General features: G+C 36.6%; 1 protein-coding gene across 4 annotated transcripts in view; it reads left to right on the plus strand.

The window, feature by feature from the left end:
- The window catches only part of HOOK3 (hook microtubule tethering protein 3), a 126,266-nt gene that overhangs the window by 79,159 nt on the left and 24,298 nt on the right, over window positions 1-22,809 (plus strand). For 2 of the 4 annotated variants that reach the window (XM_023736661.1, XM_023736659.1), the window contains 4 exons: window positions 2,355-2,495; window positions 7,891-7,978; window positions 19,068-19,073; window positions 21,026-21,060. In XM_023736661.1, the coding sequence (XP_023592429.1) occupies window positions 2,355-2,495; window positions 7,891-7,978; window positions 19,068-19,073; window positions 21,026-21,060 (270 nt within the window). The remainder of the gene's footprint in view (window positions 1-2,354; window positions 2,496-7,890; window positions 7,979-19,067; window positions 19,074-21,025; window positions 21,061-22,809) is intronic. The other 2 variants (XM_004382093.3, XM_023736660.1) reach the window with 1 other exon arrangement.

The raw sequence follows: 22,809 nt of genomic DNA on the forward strand, positions 1-22,809 counted from the left end.
TCATCTGTTGATGGGCATCTAGGTTGTTTCCATCTTTTTGCTATTGTGAACAATGCTGCCATGAACATGGGTGTGCATATGTCTATTTGTGTGACAGCTCTTATTTCTCTAGGATATATTCCTAGGAGTGGGATTGCTGGATTGTATGGTATTTCTATTTCTAGCTTTCTAAGGAAGCGCCATATCATTAACCAAAATGGTTGTATCATTTTGTATTCCTACCAGCAGTGCATAAGAGTCCGATCTCCCTGCAGCCTCTCCAACATTTGTTATTTCCACTGCTTTTGGTTCGTGCCAGTAATGCTGGGGTGAGATGGTATCTCATTGTGGTTTTAATTTGCATTTCTCTAATGGCTAGTGAATGCGAGCATTTCCTCATGTGTCTGTTGGCCACTTGAATGTCTTCTTTGGTGAGGTGTCTGTTCATTTCTTTTGCCCATTTTTTAATAGGATTATTTGTCTTTTTGTTGTAGAGGTGTTGGATTTTCTTGTAGCTTATGAAGAGTAGACCTTTGTCTGACTTGTATTGTCCAAAAATTATTTCCGAACACTTTATTGTTATTTATGGATAGTTATAACTAAACAGTTGTGTCCCAAAAAAACCTATTCAAGGAAGCTTATAGGTAATGCAGTTGGCTTTTTAAACTAAGGACAAAGAACAACGATAAAACAAAGATTCAACAAATAAAATTGCTTTTCCAGTATGTCAACATACAAATTAAAATATTCTCTATGTCCAAAAAAGCTACCAAAAAAAGGAAATGGAAGCATGAATGAAAATTTTGCAACTTATGTCATAGAGATTGGGTTAATATCCTTAACACAGAATGAAGTTTGCCTATCAAATTGGCAAGAATCTATTTTATAGCCAAGGATATACACAAAGATATGTGTATAAAGCTGATCATTATTAGCATGTTAAAACTAAAAATTGATAACAATCTAAATATCCAATAGTTGGTATTGATTAAGTAAATAATGATTCATCTATGTATTTAACAACATATTATTTAAAATATTAAAGTATAATATTTAATGATACAAAAATATCATGATATTTTAAGTGTAAAGAGCAGGTGTCAATGTAGCGTGTACTACATGATCCCATCTTTAAAACTGTTTGCGTGTGTGTATATGCATAGAATTAGAAGGCCGTATTTTTCAGCAGTAGTTATTGTGCACCTTAGGGTTATGGATGATTTGTATTTTCTTTTCGTTTATCTTTTTTTTTTTTTCCTGCAATGAGCATGTAATTTAAAAACAGGATGAAGTCAGTGATGTTTGTGGACAAAATATATTAAGTTCTATGTAATTGCTTGAATTGAGCTACAGATTTGACTTTCATTTCCCAATAGCAAAAGCAAAAGTGCAGTGTAAGATTTATGGTGTTTAGAAAATAAGAGCAGACTGGTTCTGTGTGTCTGTATGTGTCTCTTATTTTGTGTTTGTTCTTTCTCCATGAGAAAAACATAGCTTTTCATGGTATCTGATAGTATTATCTTCACAGGGCCTTCAAAAGATAACCCTATGTAAAGAATTTTATCTTCAACAGTTATATGTTCACATGAATTAATCTTCAACTATATCATCCTTGTAGTAAATATGCAGCAAATTTTGTGCGGCTGTTACTTTAACGGAGCCCTGGTGGCGAAGTGGTTAAGAGTTCGGCTGCTAATCAAAAGATCGATAGTTAAAATCCAGCAGCCGCTCCTTGGAAACCCCATGGGGTAGTTCTGCTCTGTTCTATAAGGTTGTTATGAGTTGGAATCGACTGTACAGCAAAGGGTTTGGTTTTGTTTTGGTATTGCTTTTAACATCCCTCAGTGTAAACTTTAGGCACAAAACAGAGCTCAAACAATGTAGTCCAGTAACCCTGCTCTGATAATCTGGCTTGTTTGAAGGATACAGTTTTGCTTATGTATAGGCATGGGTGGACTGCATATCTTGAAGGCAATCATCATTGAATATTATATCTTGCCACCAAATGATTGGTAATTTCAGAACATAGCATTAGAGATCATACTTTCTGATTAAAATCTAAAGGACAAATAAATGAATGCACTCATTGCTTAAACGTTTAAATCAGAAAGGGAGTAGAATTTTGAAATTTAATTCTTTACAAATCAGGATATTAGGAGAGTCTTTTATCTTCAGATTGTCTGTTCTAAAAAGAAAGTACTAAGTGCTTTACACCTGTAATTTAATATCTTAGCCAGTAACAATAGGGGCTAAATTCTTTTAGGTACTTTTTCTCTTCTTCCCTAAGTACTAAATCTTTAACTGTGAATAGCAGTATTTTGATAATCGTACTGTATTCATATATTAGATAATCTTTTTTTATTTTGTTCCTTCAGGGAGAAACTTATTCGTCTTCAGCATGAGAATAAAATGTTAAAAATTAACCAAGAGGGTTCAGACAATGAAAAAATTGCCTTGTTGCAGAGCCTTCTGGATGATGCAAATCTACGCAAGAACGAACTGGAGACGGAGAATAGGTAGGAATATATAGGTGGCAGCACCTTGCCACAGGTTTTCTCTATTTGCCTTGATTTTGATTCCCTTAAACAAAGGTTTAGATTGTATTTTAAAAAGTGATAATGTGCTATTCCATTTCCTTTTAAGAGCACTTTAATCCACAACGACAAAAAAAAAGCTCATGGGATTTGATTCGTTGGTTTGGAGCTTTAGGATCATGATTTCATGGGACATCTCCGTTAATTGGCCTAATGTGGTATTTAGTGCTTCTGTTTTATCTCCTAGTTCTTTGTATAGTGCCTAGGGTCTTAAAAGCTTGCAAGCCACCATCCAACCTACAATTGTTCTCTATTTGCCTGGAGCAACAGAGGAAGAAGAGGAATCAGGAGTAGAAGGAAATAGAATGTGTGGTGAATTGCCTCCATGAACAACTACTCCCTTTACTATGAGACCAGAAGAACTGGATGGTACTCAGCTACGATTATTGAATTTTTGGTTCAAGATTCTATAGAAGAATCCTGATCAAAAGGGGGAAAATGCAGAAGAGAACTTAAAATTCCCATGGAATCCAGCTTTTCTGGAGCTGTGAAGGCTGGATGAACCCCTGAAACTATTGCCCTGAGATAATCTTTAAACCTTAAACCAAAAATATCCCCTGAAGTCCTCTTAAAACCAAACAATAGTTTAGCTTAACTAGTAAAAAATGTCTGCCTTGACCATTGAGCTCTTTTAAGATCTATTTATGTGGGATCAAATTGACAACAGCAACTCCAAAGATTAGATAGGAAACTTGGGGGGCAGTGAGTTTATGTTGATGATGGAGGAACAATTCAGACTTGCCTAAAAGTGCTATGCCTCTTTATGATAGGATCCCCTTTTTAATTTTTTCAAGCAAGATGATACCAAAGCCCTAGCATTTTCCCTTTTTAATCACAAATTAAGACCAGAAGATTTCTAAATATCTGACCATTAGTTCACAGAATCTTTCACAACAAAGTCAATTCCTAGTCATTGTCAGGTTAATCTAGTTTACCTCATTTTATAGGCTGATGTTTGAAAGGATCCGTTAGTGTGGGGAAGCAGAATGATCCATCACAATTTAATTGACAGAATATTTTTTTCTAATTTATTATCTCTTGTGACCCTAAAAGGAAGTCTTTCATCTTATTTTTAGAATTTAGAATCTACAAAAATCACTTTTCTGCTTGTAAGTTTTCAACATATTAGGCAGTCATTCAAAGTCAGTTACTTAAAAAGCAGTAGCTTACTCTGACAAGGCTTACTTTATATTTTGTTGTGATTCTTTCTTTTGGTTCTTTTTCTATTTTGAAGAATTTCTTAATGATACCAAGCATACAGTGTCTTTTTTTCTTAGGGGTGTGCTATTTTGTCATTTTTGAGGAATTTGATGCTTATATTAATAGTTTCATAGTTTGCCTAACATCACAATTTCTTTGTTGTGCCTGATTGAGTTGGCATTTCCCAGGTGTGAGTCAGTCTTGTTATAATTTTATATATCCTACTTGTCTTCCTTCAGCTTTAATTTTTAAAGCTGCTAAAGTAGAGTCAGCAAACACTATAAACCACTATAAACACCCACATGACTGTAAGAGCATTTAATTAAGCGTAAACAGAAGGAGAAAGTTCTTACATCAACTTTTAAGAGCATAAATAAAGAATAATTTTTTTAAATACTTAAGAATCTGGAAAATGAGAAGGTAGAGGAAGGGTAATTGTAGAAAACAGTTGGCAAACATGGAATCCCAGAGGTGAAAGCAGTCTTATGTTCATCTCATTAATCTTTTGCCTCTGGCTATATTTAACCCTCTTAGAGAAGCCTTCTCTGTCCCCTATTTTTTTTTTCTAGTGAAAAAACATCCACAACTTCTTTTATAATGCTTTCCATTATTTCTCACAGTCTTTATAATTATTGCTCTTATCTAATCAGAAACAGATCAGCTAGTGGTTATTTATACGTTATTCATGTATGTAGATAACCAAAAACTCCCAAGTTCTTGTATTGTCTGCTTCTCTTTATAACTTAGTATTGTGTTTGTTTTTTAAATTATAACACTGTGGCCATATATGATCTAAAACAATAATAATAGCAGCTGATATTTATGATGCACATGTTTTTCCAAATGTGTTGATTTAGCCTTATGAAAGTTTTGCAAATGGGGGAACTTGAGCACAGACGCAGGCTGCCTGATTCCAAAGTCTCTGTACCTAACTCATACCCTCTTTCTTGCCAATTTATCTTCAGCCATGTTTGCAGAACATCGGTTTGTTTTTTCCCTGTCTTCCTCTTAGAGTATGCTTTTCCTCTTAAGTGAATTAGCCGAAATTTTTTCTTACTGAGTTTTATAAATATTTACATTATCTTGACTGTAACTTACCGTGTTTTTATGCAAATAAGTGTGCATTATACACTTCTTTGCCAACCGCGCAACCCCCTCACACATTGTTTTCCTAGGCACACTATGCATGTTATATGTGTGTGGGTGGGTTATTTACGTGGGTGCATTATTTGTGAAAAGAGTAAGGTAATCTCTTACTAGTTTACTGCACTGGACTAGGCATCAGGAAACCTGGGTTTTAGTCCTACTGAGTCTTCTCACTGTATGACCTTAAGTACAATTTGCATATCACCCAGGTATCGTTTGTTAGAAGAAAAGGTATGTAGTAGACCTCCAAAGTCCTTTACAATTAGTTTTCCTAATAAGTTAATATTATTTTTATCTGTAATACCTACTGACCCTCACACAGTATTAAGAGCTGAATGAAGGGTTGAGAGTGGAGCCATATCAGAATTGCCCAGGGAGCTTTCGCAAAGTATACATGACCTTGTCCCCTCTTCTCTCAGAGTGTATCACGATCTCAAGCTCACCCTCTCCCTATACCTCTTTGACAACTATATGAATTCAGTAATTAAACTGATTAAAATATTAAATAACTGAACCCCTTAATGGGGGAGAAAGGAGATAGAGGCAATTCCACTTATAGGGTACCTGCCATGTGCTGGTACTGTGCTAGATACACTTCATACATTATCTCACTTAACCAACTCCATAAGGGTAGGCATCACAATCCTCATTTATTTTCTAGATTAACTTTTTTCATATATATTTGCATATATTTGTGTAGTTTGCATATGTAATACTTTAACAGTCATATTAGTATGTCTCCTTGTCCATTCCCCATTTGCTAGGCATTTGAGTTATTTTCAAATCTGTCCAAGGAACATCTTGGTATAGACTGATTGTGTTTTGTGATATTTACAATAACTTTACCTAGTAGGCTTGCAATATTGGTTGACTAAATAATCTAAAAAAATGACTAAAATGGATAACCAAAAAAACCAAATCCATTGTCATCTAGTCAATTCCGACTTGTGGTGACCCTATAGGGCAGAGTAGAACTGCCCCATAGGGTTTCCAAGGCTGTAAATCTTTAGATGGATAGTTGAAATAATTCTATAGTTTTTAATACATATTTCCATATTACTTTCTGGTAAGACTGAGTACAGTTACAGCATCACTGGTAATGTATTTATGTATCTGTGTCCCCATATTGATTATGGATTTTGAGATAATTTATTCCTTCACTATTAAAAAAGCATTCAGATTTTCTATTCTTTGATGTGAAAAACATTGGTTATTATTATAGATTTGACTGAATTTTTACTGTCTCAGTAAATTATAGAACCTAGAAGGTTTATAATTTCTTATGACTTCTTGATAAGAGTAAATTCTTACTGAACTTCCGGCTGTTTGGATTCTAAACACTCATTGCCCTATTTTGTCCTTAATTTGGGGCAGTCTGTGTTCTACTACTACCATTCCACTAGAGTATTTCTTACTAAGATAACCCAGTCAGCTCTTAAATGTCCAGTTCAGTGGAGCATTAAAGACCTTAGCTTTCCTTATTTCTCTTCTGTATTCAGTGTTACTCATCAATTCCCCTTCCCTCAAGCTTTTTTTAATTATTATAATAATACTTCTCTCTTCTAGCTCTCTTAATTCTCTGCTTATTCTTTAGTGTGAGGTTCCTCTTCCTACCCCTTGGTTGGTGGTCTGCTATGTGCAATCTTTGTACGTACCTCTTTTCCACTCATCTTCACATTTTTTCTACAAAATATCATTTATGCTTATTGCTTGAATTAACACCAATTCGCTCCCCAATCTGTATGTTCAACTCAGACCTCTCTCTCTGCTCCAGATTCAGGTACCTAGCTGCTTGACAGAGATCTCTAGGTACTTAATTTTCAACAAATACAAAATCAGATTATTTATATTCTTTCCTCAAACTGTTCCTCCTGTATTCCCTTTCTCAACGAATAGTTCTTGGTAGCTCAGACCAAAACCTTAAGTGTTATTATTGATTCCTCCTATTCTTTTGACTTTTCTCAAAGCATTCCTTTTCTGTCTCCTTTTCAGTAATAATTGTGATAGCCTCCTACCTGGTCTTCCTGCCTCCTGTTTGACCTTTTTAATAACATCTTTCACTCTAAAGCCAATGTCGTCTGTCTAAAATACTGTCTGGTTATGTTTTCCTCTTTTTGGCAGTCCCTCAATGTCACCCAAGACCTAGGGAACCAAATTGGTCCACTGAATGCTGCATCATAGTGACCTATAGAGAGTTTATGAAGATAGAGCTCTGGAATAGATGTTAATAAAGGCTGGCTAGGTTATTCCAGTGTCAGCCAAATTTGCATTTTACAGAAGGTTGAAATCTTGTCTTTTCCTTTTGTCCTCATCTATTCCTTTTCGCCTCCAGTATCATCTGCAGCCATTCTCCCTGTCATAACTTAGTCTTCAACCATGCCATTCCTCAACTCACTGCACCCTTTCATTTTTCTGTGCACTTCGGACAAGTTGAACTTTGTCTTGAATCCTCTTTCCACCCTTTACCACGTTAGGTATTTTATTCATCATTGTAGTCACTATTCAAGTCAAGCCTATCTGAACTTCTGTACACAGTTAGGTACAGTTCTTGCTTCTTCAAGCAACCATACTACTTTTGTATATGTCTGTGCACTATGTTGAAGCATGTATCTCATTGTATTTTTCTTATTTACACTTTTGCCTCTTCACTAGACTGTAAGCGCCCTTGAGTGCAAGGATCTTTTTATCATTGGCGCTGAGTGTAGTGCCTAACACGTAGTCTTCATAAACATATATTTGATATGAATTTCAGATAAATCGATATGCATTTAAGTACATCAGTTCAACAAAATGTGTCCATTAAAAACTGCATTAGAAATTTTAAGCAATCCAAAAAATAATCAGAAAAGTGAGCTACTAGTACTATAACTGAGGACTTTATTTTGCTAATTATACCATCTCTGTAACCAATATAGGGAAAAAACGATAAATAATTCAGTATTTGGAAAATTAACACACATTTGATTTCTAGGCTGGTGAATCAAAGACTTCTGGAAGTACAGTCACAAGTTGAAGAATTGCAAAAATCTTTACAGGATCAAGGCTCGAAAGCAGAAGATGTAAGTTTTAATATGCACCAACCATGGCCCAACAATTTTACAATGTTGAAAACAGCTACAACTTTTATTTTTCATTTGATGATCTCTATCGAAATAATTTAGAATTGTATTGCTTATAGAAAAGAGACAGTGTTTTCCTCTTACTAACATTCCTTATCAAAAGGACCAGACAATACTTTATTTTCTCTTCCAGATTCACTCTGTTAGAAATTAGAAGTTCATTACTAGTTATCACCTAAGGAATTAGTTGAGGCTTTATGTTTTAAATTGCTCAACTCAGTATTCATAGATGAAGTATAGGGTTTTCCTGTAGCACCACCCTCCCCCGCCCCCAAAAAAAATGCTGATAGAAACTTAACATTTTCAAGTACAAATTTTTAATGTAAAATTGATATTTAAAAAAAAAAATACCATCCCTAGAACCCACTATCTCTAAATTTCTGAATGCCTCTGTTATCCCCCACTCAAATACAAGTTCGCTGACTTTTGTTTATTCCCTTAACGCTCTGCATATCTCTGTCATAACCCTGCCTGTTTGGTTGGCACACACACTAGAATATAGTAAATTCCTTGAGTGGAGGAGCTATGTCTTCCTTCATCTCTGCATGCCACACCATCTAGCACATAGTAAATCCAAAATCCATTGCCGCTGAGTCAATTCCGACTCACAGTGACCCTATAGGACAGAGTAGAACTACCCCCATAGAGTTTCCAAGGCTATAATCTTTATAGAAGCAGACTGCCACATCTTTCTGTCATGGAGTGTCTGGTGGGCTTGAACCACTGACTTTCCGGTTAGAAGCCCAGTGCTTAACCACTGCACCAACAGGGTTCCTCAGCACATAGTACCCAATCACTTTTTGGTGAAAGTGTAAATAAGTCATATTTTTGCAAATCCTTTACCTTTAATGAGCAGAATACAATACAGCTGAAACTTATAAAGTATTCAAAAATAGTGTGAAGAGGGAAAAAATTAAATTTTAGTGGACAGTCTTTGCTTCAGCCAGTTGATTTGTTTTTCTTATTGCCAGCTATTATAATTTGTTGTAACCTCTAGCCTTAAAAGTATAAACCTATTTGTTTCCATTGACAGCCATTTGAGGAATCAGCTCCAGAATTATATATAGGTATATCAGTTCAGTCCAGCTTTATGAGTATAGACCGAACTAAACCTATTGCCGTTGAGTCGATTCCGACTCATAGCAACCCTATAGAACAGAGTAGAACTGCCTCATAGGGTTTCCAAGGAGCACCCGGTGGATTTGAACTGCTGACCTTTTGGTTAGCAGCTGTAGTTTTTAACCACTATGCCACCAGGGTTTCCTTATTAGTATACCACGATATGAAAACAAAAGGAATCAATGAAAGGAAGTTAAATAAGGATATTACTTAAAACCTAAGAATAATAGATATAAAATGCTCATCAATGACCTAATTTTGTCAATTTCTTAAATATACATCTAGTTTACATTGGCAGCATACTCTTCTTTCTATGATTAGTTGTTTTAGTTTATCCCTTAATTAATGTGTTTGTAGTCCTTCTTAAAACTCCCAGATTGCAAAGTTATACTGCTAAAAGTGGCACCAACATTTAAGCTACATTATTCCCTTATTAAAATGGAACTTGTTTGAAATGTCATGGTTTGTTTTAAGCATGGTTTTATGCAAAATGCTAAATCCAAAGAGGTGAAACAAAACCACCATCAGTGTATTAAAATATGATTAAGCCTAAGTAACAGTATCTTAGAGATGAATCAAAGGAGGCAACATACCTTAATTCAGTGAATTCACTAGGTCCCTTAAACTGAGACAAATGTAAAAGTAGTTTTGGTCTCTAAAACTTTGAGTAAACTTTCCATTGATTTGTTTTTGGTAGATAGGGAAGGAGGGTGTAGTACATAAGAAGTGAAAATGGAAACACATCAGTATCAACTAAATCTTAGTGTTACAATGATAACCATATTACTCAATTCTTTTACTTACTTGTATTAAAACATAAATAGAGATGAGGAAGGGGCTCGGCGGTGTGGGTTTTCAGTGGCTGTGGTGGCAGCAGCAGCATCCTCTCTTTTTTTTCTTCTACTTCTTTCTCTTCCTCTCCTCCTCCTCCCTCTTCTCCCTCTGCCCCATCTCCCCATTCTACTCCTTTTCCGGAGGGCATCTGCTCTTCAGGTCTGTGAGCGGTGGCAGCAGCAACTGCGGATGTGTCTAGTGTCTGCGCCCAGATTCTTGATCTTGATCCAAGGTATCTTGTGGATGGAATCCATCCGCTGGCTGGAATCAAGAAAAAACAGCACTGAAATCTTGGCTTTAGAGCTGCACTGAAATGTGAGATCAAGTTTCATTTTATTAGGGGCAGTCCAATATGGCAGCATAGTCAGATGCCCATAATGCCCCCCATACAGCAAAGAAACGAGAAAACAAGTGAATGAGATATAGATGACAACTTTGGAACCTAGAGCATCAAAGGCAAGGCTGAATAATTGGATCGAGTGCCAAGTAGAAGGAGAGACATTACAAAAACAGTGGACATGGAGAATTACAGTTTGCTAGCACTCTGCCAGCCAAACCTGCACAGCACAGCCATATTGAGACAAAGCAAGCAAAGTTCCCAGCTGAAGACCCCATCACCTAGTGCAACCAAATAGGCATGACCCTGCACCTATGTCCAGAGCCAGGCAGGAGTGCTCCCCACCCTGCAAAGGTTAAGTGAACTCACCTCACCCACCCTGCCCCTCCAACCCCCCATGCTGGAGGACTGCAGATCTGTGGTGCCCTCACTTATGCATCCCGCCATACCCCCGCACATGATCATGGTCTGGCAGCACCCACCACCACCCTGCCCCCTGAGCCAGGGGCCTACAGACGAGTGGCACCCACCCTTTTGCGCACCCACTCGTGCTGGGGACCCACAAACTGGCCGTGTCTGCTTCTCTAACCATCCACTGGCACCAGGGACCCACGGAACAGCAGTGCTCACTTTTCCACCCAGCCACCTGCACCAGGAGACTGGACAGATAACACCCCTCTTCTGCCCAACCACCGAAGCCCGGAGTCTGTGATCTGACAGCATTGCCTCTTCTGCCCAGCCACCCATCTGGGGGCCTGCATACTGGCAATGTAACTTCTCCACTTGGCTGCTGGCCCCAAGGGCCTGGGGATCAGTGACACCCCCTCTTTCCACCAGGCAACTGCGTCAGAGGACCAAGGATTGATGGCACACCATACCCCACATCACACTGTAGCAAACGGGCACGCCCTCCTAGCGGGCACCCATGGACTGTGGCATCCCCCCTGCCTCGCTTCACAAGACCAGCCAACAGAGACCCTCATTCACATACTCAGCCACTACCCCACCTACCCAGAGACAGATGGTGAGAGCTCCAGTGCAGCCAGACTAGTGAACAGAGTAGCACGCATGCCCTGCCTACTCAGATATATCAAAACAAAACAAAAAATCAGGACACAGTAAGCAAACATACAATAAATAAATAATTACCATAACACCTTGATTCTTCAGAGACAATAGACAATATCCAGTCACATAAAGAAGCAGGACAAGATAGCTCCAGCAAGTGACCAAAATAAAGAACCAGAAAACCTTCCAGAGGAAGAAATGGTAATGGAACTGCCTTATAAGGAATTCAGAAGACTAATACACAGGATCCTCTAAGAGATTAAGGAAAACAAAGGTAAAACTGAGGAAACAGACAAAATTGAGGAAAGAACAGATAAAGCAGTAGAAGAATTCAGGAAAACAGTACAAGAACAAAACGACAAAATGAACAGACAATTAGAAACTTTACAAAAACAGCAATTAAAAATCCAAAACTTTAACAATAAAATATCAAATAGACAACTCAGTAGAATGACATAAGGGCAGAATTGAATCAATGGAAGATAGAATCAGTGAAATAGAGGACAAATCCCTTGACACCAATTTGTTTGAGGAAAAAAATCAGAAAAAAGTATGAAGAAAAATGAAGAAAGCCTAAGGATTATGTGGGGCACTATCAAGAGTAAAAATTTATTCCTACTGGGAATTCCAGAACAGGAGGAAGCAAAAACATTAAAAAAACAAAAACACAGAATTGTTGAAGATTTGCTAGCTGAAAACTTCCCTAATATCATGAAAGATGAGAAGACATCCATCTAAATGCTCAACGAACCCAGCCCATGATAGACCCTAAAGGAAAGTCACCAACACATATCATAATCAAACTTGCCAAAACCAAAGACAAAGAAAGAAAGAGCAGCTTGGAAAAAATGAAAAGTCATCTACAAAGGGCAACCAATAAGACTAAGCTATGATTAGTCAGCAGAAACCATGCACACAAGAAGGCAGTGAGATGGCATCTATTAAAACCTTGAAAGGAAAAAGTTGCCAACTAAGAATTATATATCCAGCAAAATTCCTTCTCAAATACCATAAGGAAATTAGGACATTTCCAGATAAGCAGAAATTAAGGGAATTTATAAAAACCAGACCAACCTTACAGGAAATATTGAAGGGAGTCCTTCAGACAGAGAACCAACAACATCAGACAACCACCTGAGATTAGGACGCAGGACAGCATCAGCCACATACCAAGGTAAAGAATTCTCAAAAATAAAACAAAGCTAAAAGACTGAAAACAGAGAACCAGAGACATCAATCTGTAAATGACAACAACATCAGAACAAAAAGGGGGAATAAATGGTGTAGTTATAGAACTTTCATATGGAGGGGAAGTCAAGGCGATATCAAGAAATAAAAGACTGCATTAAATTTAGGAAGATAAAGGTAAATTTCAAAGTAACCAAAAAGACAGTTAAAAAACCTACTTATCAAAATAAAAAAGAAGAAAAACATACTCAGTAAACACAAAATCAACAACAACAAAAGAATGAAAAGAAAAACCACAAACAAAAAAGAACTCAGCACAGAAAATTAAGCAGAACAAAGAAACCGTCAACACCACCAAAAAAAAAAAAACACAACAAAATGACAAGAGTAAACCCATACCTATTGATAATCACACTGAACATAAATGGCTTAAATGCACCAGTAAAGAGACAGAGAGTGGCAGAATGGAAAAAAAAAAGCATGACCCATCAATATGCTGCCTACAAGAGATGTACCTTAGACACAAAGATATAAATAAACTAAAATTCAAAGGATGGGGGATAAAAAAGATCTCAAGCAAACAATAACCAGAAAAGAGCAAGAGTGGCAATATTAATCTGTGATAGAATAGATTTTAAGAAAAATGCACCATAAAAGATAAGAAAGGACATCATATAACGATTAAAAGTTCAATCCACCAAGAGGACATAACAATAATAAATATATATGCACCCAGTGACAGGGGTACAAAATACATAAAACAGACTCTAACAACATTGAAAAGAGAAATAGATAATTCCTCAATAATAGTAGGAAACTTCAACACACTACTTTTGGTAAAGGACAGAGCAACTAGAAAGAAACTCAACAAAGATACAGAAGATATAAATGCCACAGTCAACCAACTCAACCTCATAGACGTACACAGAACACTCCACTCAACAGCAGCAAAGTGTACATTCTTTTCCAACGCACATAGGTCATTCTCCAGAACAGACCACATTTTAGGCCCCAAACCAAGCCTCAATAAAACCCAAAACAACGAAATACTACAGAGCATTTTCTCTGATCACAATACTGTAAAAGTAGAAATCAATAACAGGAAGAGCAAGGAAAAAAATCAAATGCATAGAGATTGAATAACACCTTGCTTAAAAAACCTGAGTAATAGAAGAAATCAAAGATGAAATAAAATTACTAGAATCAAACGAGAGTGGAAACGCAGCATACCAAAACCTTTGTGATACAGCAAAAACATTTCTCAGAGGTCAGTTTATAGCAATAAACACATACTCCAAAAAAGAAAAATGGGCCAAAATTAAAACATTAACCCTACAACTCAAACAAATAGAAAGAGAGCAGCAAAAGAAGGCCACAGTCACCAGAAGAAAGGAAATAATAAAGATTGGAGCAGAAATCAGTGAAACCGAGAAAAGAAAAACAATAGAAAGAATCAGTGAGACCAGAAGTTGGTTCTTTGAAAGGATCGATAAAATCGATAAACCACTCGCCAAGTTGACAAAAGAAAAGCAGAAGAAGTAAATCATAAATAAGAAATGAGATGGGTGACATTACAACAGAACCAACTGAAATAATAAAGACTCAGATGCTATGAAAAATACTCTAACAAATTTGAAAACCTAGAGGAAATAGACAAATTTCTAGAAACACACTACCTGCCTAAACTAACACAAACTGAGGTGGAAAAACAGAACAGACTCAACAAAAAAAGAGATTGAAGAGGTCATTAAACAAACAAACAACCCCCCCGCAACCAAGAAAATAGCCTTGGCCTGGACAGCTTCACTGCAGAATTCTACCAATCATTCAGAGAAGAGCTTACACCAATGCTACTCAGATTATTTCAGAGAATAGAAAAGAAAAGAATATTCCTAAATTCATTCTATGAAGCCAGCATAACCCTGACACAAAAGCTAGGCAAAGACACCATAAAAAAAGAGAATTACAGAACAATATCCCTCGTGAATATAGACGCAAAAATTATAAAAGAATTCTAGCCATCGAATTCAACAGCGTATCAAAAAATAATACATCATTGATTATGTATTCATACCAGGTGTGCAAGGATGGTTCAACATTAGAAAATCAATCAACATAATTCACCACATCAGTGAAACAAAAGAAGAATCACATGATCGTCTCAATTGACACAGAAAGGCATTTGATAAAAGTCCAACACTCATTCCTGATTAAAAAAAAAAAAACTCTCAATAAAATAGGAAGAGAAGGGAAATTCCTCAACATAGTAAAGAGTATTTATACAAAACCAACAGCCAACATTGTTCTCAACAGAGAGAGACTGAAAGCATTCCCCTTGGGAATAGGAACCAGACAAGTATGCCCCTTATCACCACTCTTATCCAACATTGTACTAGAAGTCCTAGCTAGAGCAATAAGGCAAGAAAAGGAATAAAGGGTATTCAGTTTGGTAAGGAAAAAGTAAAAATATCCCTATTCACAGATAATATGATCCTATATGTTGAAAATCCCAAAAATTCTACAAGAAACCTACTGGAACTAATGGATTCAGCAAGGTAGCAGGATACAAGATTGACATAAAAAATTAATTGGGGTCTTCTATACCAACAAAGAGAATTTTGAAAAGGAAATCAAGAAATCAATACCATTTACAATAGCTCCCCGAAAGATAAAATAACTTGGGAATAAATCTAACCAGGAATGTAAAAGACCTATACAAAGAAAACTACAAAACAGTACTGCAAGGAAAAAAAAAAACTACATAAATGGAAAAATATACCATGCTCATGGAAGGGAAGACTTAACATTGTGAAAATGTCCATTTTACCCAAAGTGATCTACAGCTGTAATGCAATCCCAATCTAAATTCCAACAGCATTCTTTAACAAAATGGAAAAACTAATCACCAACTTTATATGGAAAGGAAACAGGCTCTGGATAAGTAAAGCATTATTGAAGAAGAACAAAGTAGGAGGCCTTACACCAGCTGATCTCAGAACCATGATAGTCAGAACAGCCTGGTACCAGTACAACGACAGACACATAGGCCAGTGGAACAGAATTGAGAACCAGATGTAAATCCATCCACTTATGGACAGCTAATCTTCAACAAAGGGCTAAAGTCTATTAAATGGGGAAGAGACAGTCTCTGTAACAAATGGTGCTGGCAAAACTGGATGTCTATCTGTAGAAAAATGAAACAGGAACCATACCTCACACCATACACAAAAACTAACTCAAAACGGATCAAAGATCTAAATATAGAACCTAAAACTATAAAGATCATGGAAGAAGAAATAGGGACAATGCTAGGGGCCCTAATATATGGCATAAATAGAATACCAAACATAACTAAAAATGTACAAAGAGCAGAAGATGAACTAGAGAAATGAGACCTTGTGAAAATTAAACACTTAGATGCTCATCAAAAGCCTTCTCCAAAAGAGTAAAATGAGAACCTACAGACTGGGAAAAAATTTGGGGCTACAACATAGCCAACAAGGGTCTAATCTTTAAAATCTGTAGAATACTTCATCTCAACAACAAAAAGGCAAACTACCCAATTAAAAAATGGGCAAAGGACATAAACAGACACTTCACCAAAGAAGACATTCAGAGGGCTAACAAACACATGAAGAAATTTGCATTCATTAGCAATTAGAGAGACGCAAATCTAAACTACAATGAGATACCATTTCACCCCAACATTACCGGCATGAGTGAAAAAAAAAATAACAATTACTGACGAGGTTCTGAGGAGATTGTAACTCTTACCCACTGCTGGTAGGGATGCAAAATGGTACCACTATGGAAAACAGTATGGTGCTTCCTTAAAAAGCTAGAAATAGAAATACTATATGATCCAGCAATCCTACTCTAGGTATATACCCTGAAGAAAAAAGAGCCGTAGCATGAATAGACCTGTGCACACCCATGTTTGTTGCAACATTATTTACAGTAGTAAAAAGATGGAAACAACCTAAGTGCCCATCAACAGATGGATAAATAACCTGTGGTACATAACACATGATGGAATACTACACAGCAATAAAGAATAATGATGAATCTGTGAAACATCTCATAACATGGATGAATTTGGAGGACATTATGCTAAGTGAAATAAGTCAATCACAAAAGGACAAATATTTAAAAAAGAAGGTTCTGATTTAAAAAAAAAAGACAAATATTGTATGAGACTACTATTATAAACAAACAAAAAAGGTTTACACACAGGAAAAAAAATTCTTTGATGGTTACCAGGGATGGGAGGGGAGAGGGAGGTAAGATTACTAACTAGGTCAAGGGCACGTGTTAATATTGGTGAAGGGAAGGGCAGTGCACAATATGAGGGAAGTCAGCACAGCATGACCAAGGCAAAGGAAGACACTGAGAGGAATGCAAGAATACACGGCAACTATGGTAATTATTGGGGCCCTGGTGGTCCAGTGGTTAAGAACTCAGGCTGCTAACCAAATGGTTCGCATTTCAAATCCACCAGCCACTCCTTGCAAACCCTAGGGGGGAAGTTATACTCTGTCCTGTAGGTTTGCTATGAATCAGAATCGACTTGACAGCAATGGGTTTGTTTGGTTTTGGTTTATGGTAATTACCACAACATAGGCAATCTTGCAGCAATAGTATTAACAAACAGTAATTTACAAATGGCTACATAGGTAGATAGCTATGCTAAAGAAGTGTGGGAAGGTGTAAGGGGGCACACCCACCTTCAGATATAGGTTTGGTTGTGAATATTTATACATACATTAACTGTAGGTGCTGCATGTGTATCAATGTAGACGATAGAGCACACAAGAGGCTTAGTTATGGAAACAGACGTAACCGAACACCTCACAGGATGAAGTTCCTAGACTCAAAGGCAAAGGACCATAGACTCAAGAGACACCTACGTCAGTTGGCACAACATAGTTCATAACAACAGTGTTCTGCCTCCTACTTTGGTGAGTAGCATCTGGAGTCTTAAAAGCTTGCAAGCAGCCATCTAAGATACAACTATTGATGTCTTCCCATCTGGAGCAAAGGAGTGTGAAGAAAACAAAAGACTCAAGGGAACAGTTAGTCCAAAGGACTAACAAACCACGTAAACCATAGCCTCCTCTAGCCTGAGACCAGAAGAACTAGATGGTGCCCGGCTACCACTGCCAGCCACTCTAAGATCACAACAGAGGATGCCAGACAGAGTGGCAAAAAATGTGGAACAAAAAATCAAATTCACAAAAAAGACTAGACTTACTGGTCTGACAGAGACTAGAGGAAACCCCAAGACTATGGCCCTAAGACACCCTTCTGACCTGGAACTGAAGCCATTCCCAGAGACCACCTTTCAACCAAACAATAGACAGGCCCATAAAATAAACAGTAACACCCAAGAAGAACGTATTCCTTAGAACAATCAATTTTACGAGATCAAAAGGACAACATTTGCCCAAAAGCAAAGATGAGAAGGCAGGAAGGGGTAGAAAAAACAGACAAAAGGAAACGGGGTGCCCAGGGCAGAAATGGGGAAAGTGCTGACGCATTGTGGGGATTGCAGCCAATGTCATGGAACACTTCATGTACAAACTATCAAATGGGGAACTAATTTGCGCTGTAAACTTTCACCTAAAGCACAATTTAAAAAAATTTAAAAATAAATAAAGAAATTTATTCTGTAAAAACTAAATTTGCCATAGCCTGATTAGGTATCACTGTGGTAATCCAACGTAATTAAATATGCTTTGAGTCATTACTTTTAAGGAAACATATTTCAGAAGTCAGATGCCAGCCTGTTTGCATACTGTTGCATGAATTAGTCAATTAATTTGGCTACCCAGATGTTAATGAGGTGTCTTGCTCTATACTGAATGGAGATCATTTCCGAGCTTTTTTCTATATGTAGACAAATTCAGATGGAAAACGTCTCTTATTCTGAAGCTATGCCTCCAAATGGTTTAGAGAAATAAATAGTATGGTTCAGGATAAGTGGTTCTTTCCCCCAGCATATTTTTAATGCTTTTGTCTTAAACTTTTCTCTTTCACTAACCTACAGTGTTGCATCTTGGGGATATGTAATGCATAGAACAACCTGCCAAATGGAATTGGTCCCCTCTGAAGAAGAGCGACATAATTTCTGTTACCAAAAGCCACAATCCTTTCAGTGGACTTTAAGTCTTAGACTAGGATGGTTTGCACTTTTTTATTATTATTTTTATGTCATTTGTTTTTAGCATGGAAGCAGAAAAGCATTGTTATATCCAGTCATATGGATAATTTGAGCTAGCCACAGTATATAAAACTCCAGAGAACAAGACAGGATGAGGAGACCATAGAAGAAAGAAAAATGTACATTTCTGGAAAAAAAAAAAAAAAAAAAAAGCATATCTTTTACTTCTGTTCATGAATTACTAAATCGTTCCTTCTATTGGCTGCTGTGTTTGCTTCATACTAATATGTCCTCTCTGTCTTTTGGCATGGTTTCTACTCAAGGCTATTGTAAGTATGGCTTCCTATTCATTTCTATATATTGAGCACCCTTTTGTTCAATTTTTTGATTTATGCATTATCCGCCATCTTAGGTGATGGTATTGAGATTTTAAATTAAGGCAATTTTATGTAAAAGGAATCTACCAGTATTACTTGCCCTTTAGGCTTATGAGCTTTACAGTTAACATACTTAAAGGACATTAAAAACTTAAAAATGATGGTCAAACCAAAGAGAAGTCTGCTCTTCGTTTTTTCTCCCATCTCACTCCTGCTCAACCCCATTATTATGGTTAGTTCATTTTTATAAATTATTTTGACTCAGTTCTCAGTCTGGCCTCATCCTGCCACGTATTTTGATAGTGACAGTCTTGAGTTGGAGAGGCATTGCAGCATAAAAAGCATGAAGTGAAGATCATGCATGGACTTTGTGGTCCAGTAGACCTGGGTTTTACTTTTTGGATCTGCCACTTGAAAGCTACTGAATGTCTCCTCAGCCTCACCTTCCTCAACTGTAGTAGTACTCACAGTGAGTAATACTACTCACAGTGTTGTGTGAGGTGTACATGAGACATTGTATATGAAATGCTTTAGTGCAGTGCCTGGCGTATTAACCACTCATTAAATAATTATTTTATTATGTATTAGTAGCCTAATCACAACATAAGTAGAAAACCAAAGATAATGGGTTTTTTATTATTTACATTTTACCCTCCATAGTAAAGAAGGAACAAGCAAAAATTCAAAGTTAATAGGGTTATTGTCTTTTTATATTTGGCAGAAGCAATGATAGAGGACGCTGTGGTTCACTGATCGAGTAATAGTTAGCAACTGACCAAAGAAGTGAATTTGAAATATTCCAGAGCTGTATTAGAATGGACTTAATAAGCAGTTATGGTAGTCATTATTGAATAAGATAACTGAAAATCAAAAAACTTCGTATGAGGCTTTCCTTCCCCCACCCCATCACTGCTATTGATTGATTGGACTATTTGTTTTATAAGCCTATGTTAATTGGGTTTTGATTCAATTAGTTAATAACCATTTATCTCAATATTAAATGTTTATGCAGAGAATTCATTTATAATATATACACTGTTGTTGTCGTGGGCCATCGAGTTGATTCCAATTTATAACGACCTCATGTAACAAAGTAGAACTGTCCCATAGGGTTTCCTAGGCTGTAATTTTTACGGGAGCAGATCTCCAGGTCTTTTCTCCCAAGGAGCAGCTGGTAGGTTTGAACCGCCGACTTTTCAGTTAGCAGCCGAACACTTAACCATTGCACCACCAGGGCTACAGGTGTTAAATTAAAGTGTGAAACCGAATGGTTACTATACAGAATGCTTTTTATTCTTTATTTTTAGGCCATTTCTGATCATCTGCTTTTCAAGAATGCTCCCCTTGAAAAAAAAAATCCAGCTAATACTGTATTATCCAGCATATTGAAATTTGAGCGTATGCCATTCACATTCTGGTATCATCACAAAAAATATTTGCAACCTGTGAATATCCATAAATTACTAATTAAGTCAGTAAACATTTATGGAAGTTTATCCCAGATTTTACCAAGCTGCAAGGAAGACAACATAATAGATGAAAAGGGTCTTAGGGAAAGTCTGTTATTATAGTCCTACCTGCCTGTTGAGTCCAGGATTAGGTCTGTACTCAAGTGGCTTTTTAATTCATTTCCATGACTACAAGAATCCAGAGAGAGAATCCAGATATCTAATTTCTGAGTATTTTATACTGATTGCTATCACTCATGGGCTGATAGCATGAGTGATCAAAGAGAATTAAACTTATCAAAGAGAATTAAACATATTGTATGTTTTGAGTTCTTTGACCAGAGAAATTACTGAGAGTTCACTGAGAGTAAGGTACTACTGTATTCTTTTTTTTTTAAATAAATAATTCATTAGTTAAAATATTAAGTAGTAAACTTTTCTATTTTCCATTTTCAGTCCGTTCTTCTAAAAAAGAAGCTTGAAGAACATCTGTAAGTGTAAAAGATATTGTGGCTTATTCTTATGTTATCTAGTGGAACATAGTGCTTTATATTATGTGCTTACAGAGTGTCTCAGCAATTGGCATGGGTGACACTTGAATATATAAAAATTGTAAGGTGTATTTCAAGAACATCTATTTTAGGTTTCTAAAAGTAATTAAATTGTATTTAATAGTGTCTGAAGGGTCATTTTCATCCAAGATCTTCAAATCAAAACAAATGACCACCTTAGGATTGTTTTCTCAAATAATACTCAAGAGTTTTATATCTTAATTAATAGCATTGATAACAATAGAGTTTGAAACATTCTAAATCAGAGATCAGCCAGTTTTTTCTGTAAAGAGCCAGATAGTAATTATTTAGGCTTTGCAAGCCATGGTCTCAGTCACAACCACTCAACTGCAGTTGTAGCTTGAAAGCAGCCATAAATAATACATAACTAATGAGTATGACTATGTTCCAAAAAACTTTATTTACAAAAACAGGCAGCAGACTGGATTTGGCCCACAAGCTATAGTTTGCCGACCCTGCTCTAGAATTTGGCCAGTTGAATCTTCCTCTTTAGATAAAATGTTTAGTATTGTAAAGGTTGGCAACAGTAGATTTTCAAACATTTCCTCAAATTACAGAAATCTCTGAGCAGGAATTCTTATCTAAGTAAATTTAAAATATTAAAGTTGTTTTCTCATAAAGAAGAAATCTTCATCTTTATCTGAGGCTGACAATGTTCAGAAGCTTTCATAATTTTTCTTGCACTCAGCAACAGCCTAAATCCCTCCTATTGCTCTCCAACAACCCTTCTTGCAAACACTGACTGTCAGATAGCTGGAAATTGGTAGCCTGTTGCAGTGTTACAGTGTTACACTCCGCTAAACCAGACATCCACAGAGATAATTTTGATTTGTCTTACCTGTTGTCTGGCAGTTTGCCTCATGCTATCTTTTTTTTTTTTTTTGATATGTAAGAAGTGAAATACTCTTAGCAACTGAGATTTGCTGGTACAGCCTAACAATGGCCAATATTCGTAATGTACTAGAAGAATAGAAAATGTTACCTCCCAGTCTGTGAGGTTATCTAAAATGAAAATTTAATATTTAATTCTGCCTTTCTTTCATTTCCCATTCTTTCATTGCCAAAAAAAAAAAAAAAAAGTAGAATAGCTGTTGTGTCATAAAACCACTCTCTGACCATTGTTGTATTCAGTTATTTACATGGTAAAAATCATCAGAAAGCATTTATTAGTGAGAATGGGGCCTGTATTAGTTTCCTAAGGCTGCTGGAACAAATTACCATAAACTGAGTGGCCTAAGACAACAGCGATTTATTTTCTCACAGTTCTGTAGGCTAGAAGTCCAAAATCAAGGTATAGGCAAGATTATTTTCTTCTGGAGGCTCTGAGGGAGGATCTGTCCCAAAACTCTCCTAGCTCCTGGTGGTTGTCACAATCCTTAGCATTCCTTGGCTTGTAGATGCATCACTCCAGTCTGTCTCCATCTTTACATGGTGTCATGGATTGAATTGTGTCCCCCAAAAATATCTGTCAACTTGACTGGGTCATGATTCCCAGTATTGTATGATTGTGTACCATTTTGTAATCTGATGTGATTTCCTTATGTGTTGTAAACTCTATCACTATGATGTAATAAGATGGATTCGTGGCAGTTATATTGATGAGATCTACAAGATTAGGTGGTGTCTTAAGCCAGTCGCTTTTGAGATATAAAAGAGAGAAGCGAGCAG

Source organism: Trichechus manatus, unplaced genomic scaffold (assembly GCF_000243295.1).
Source record: "Trichechus manatus latirostris isolate Lorelei unplaced genomic scaffold, TriManLat1.0 scaffold00090, whole genome shotgun sequence".
Taxonomy (NCBI): Eukaryota; Metazoa; Chordata; class Mammalia; order Sirenia; family Trichechidae; genus Trichechus; species Trichechus manatus.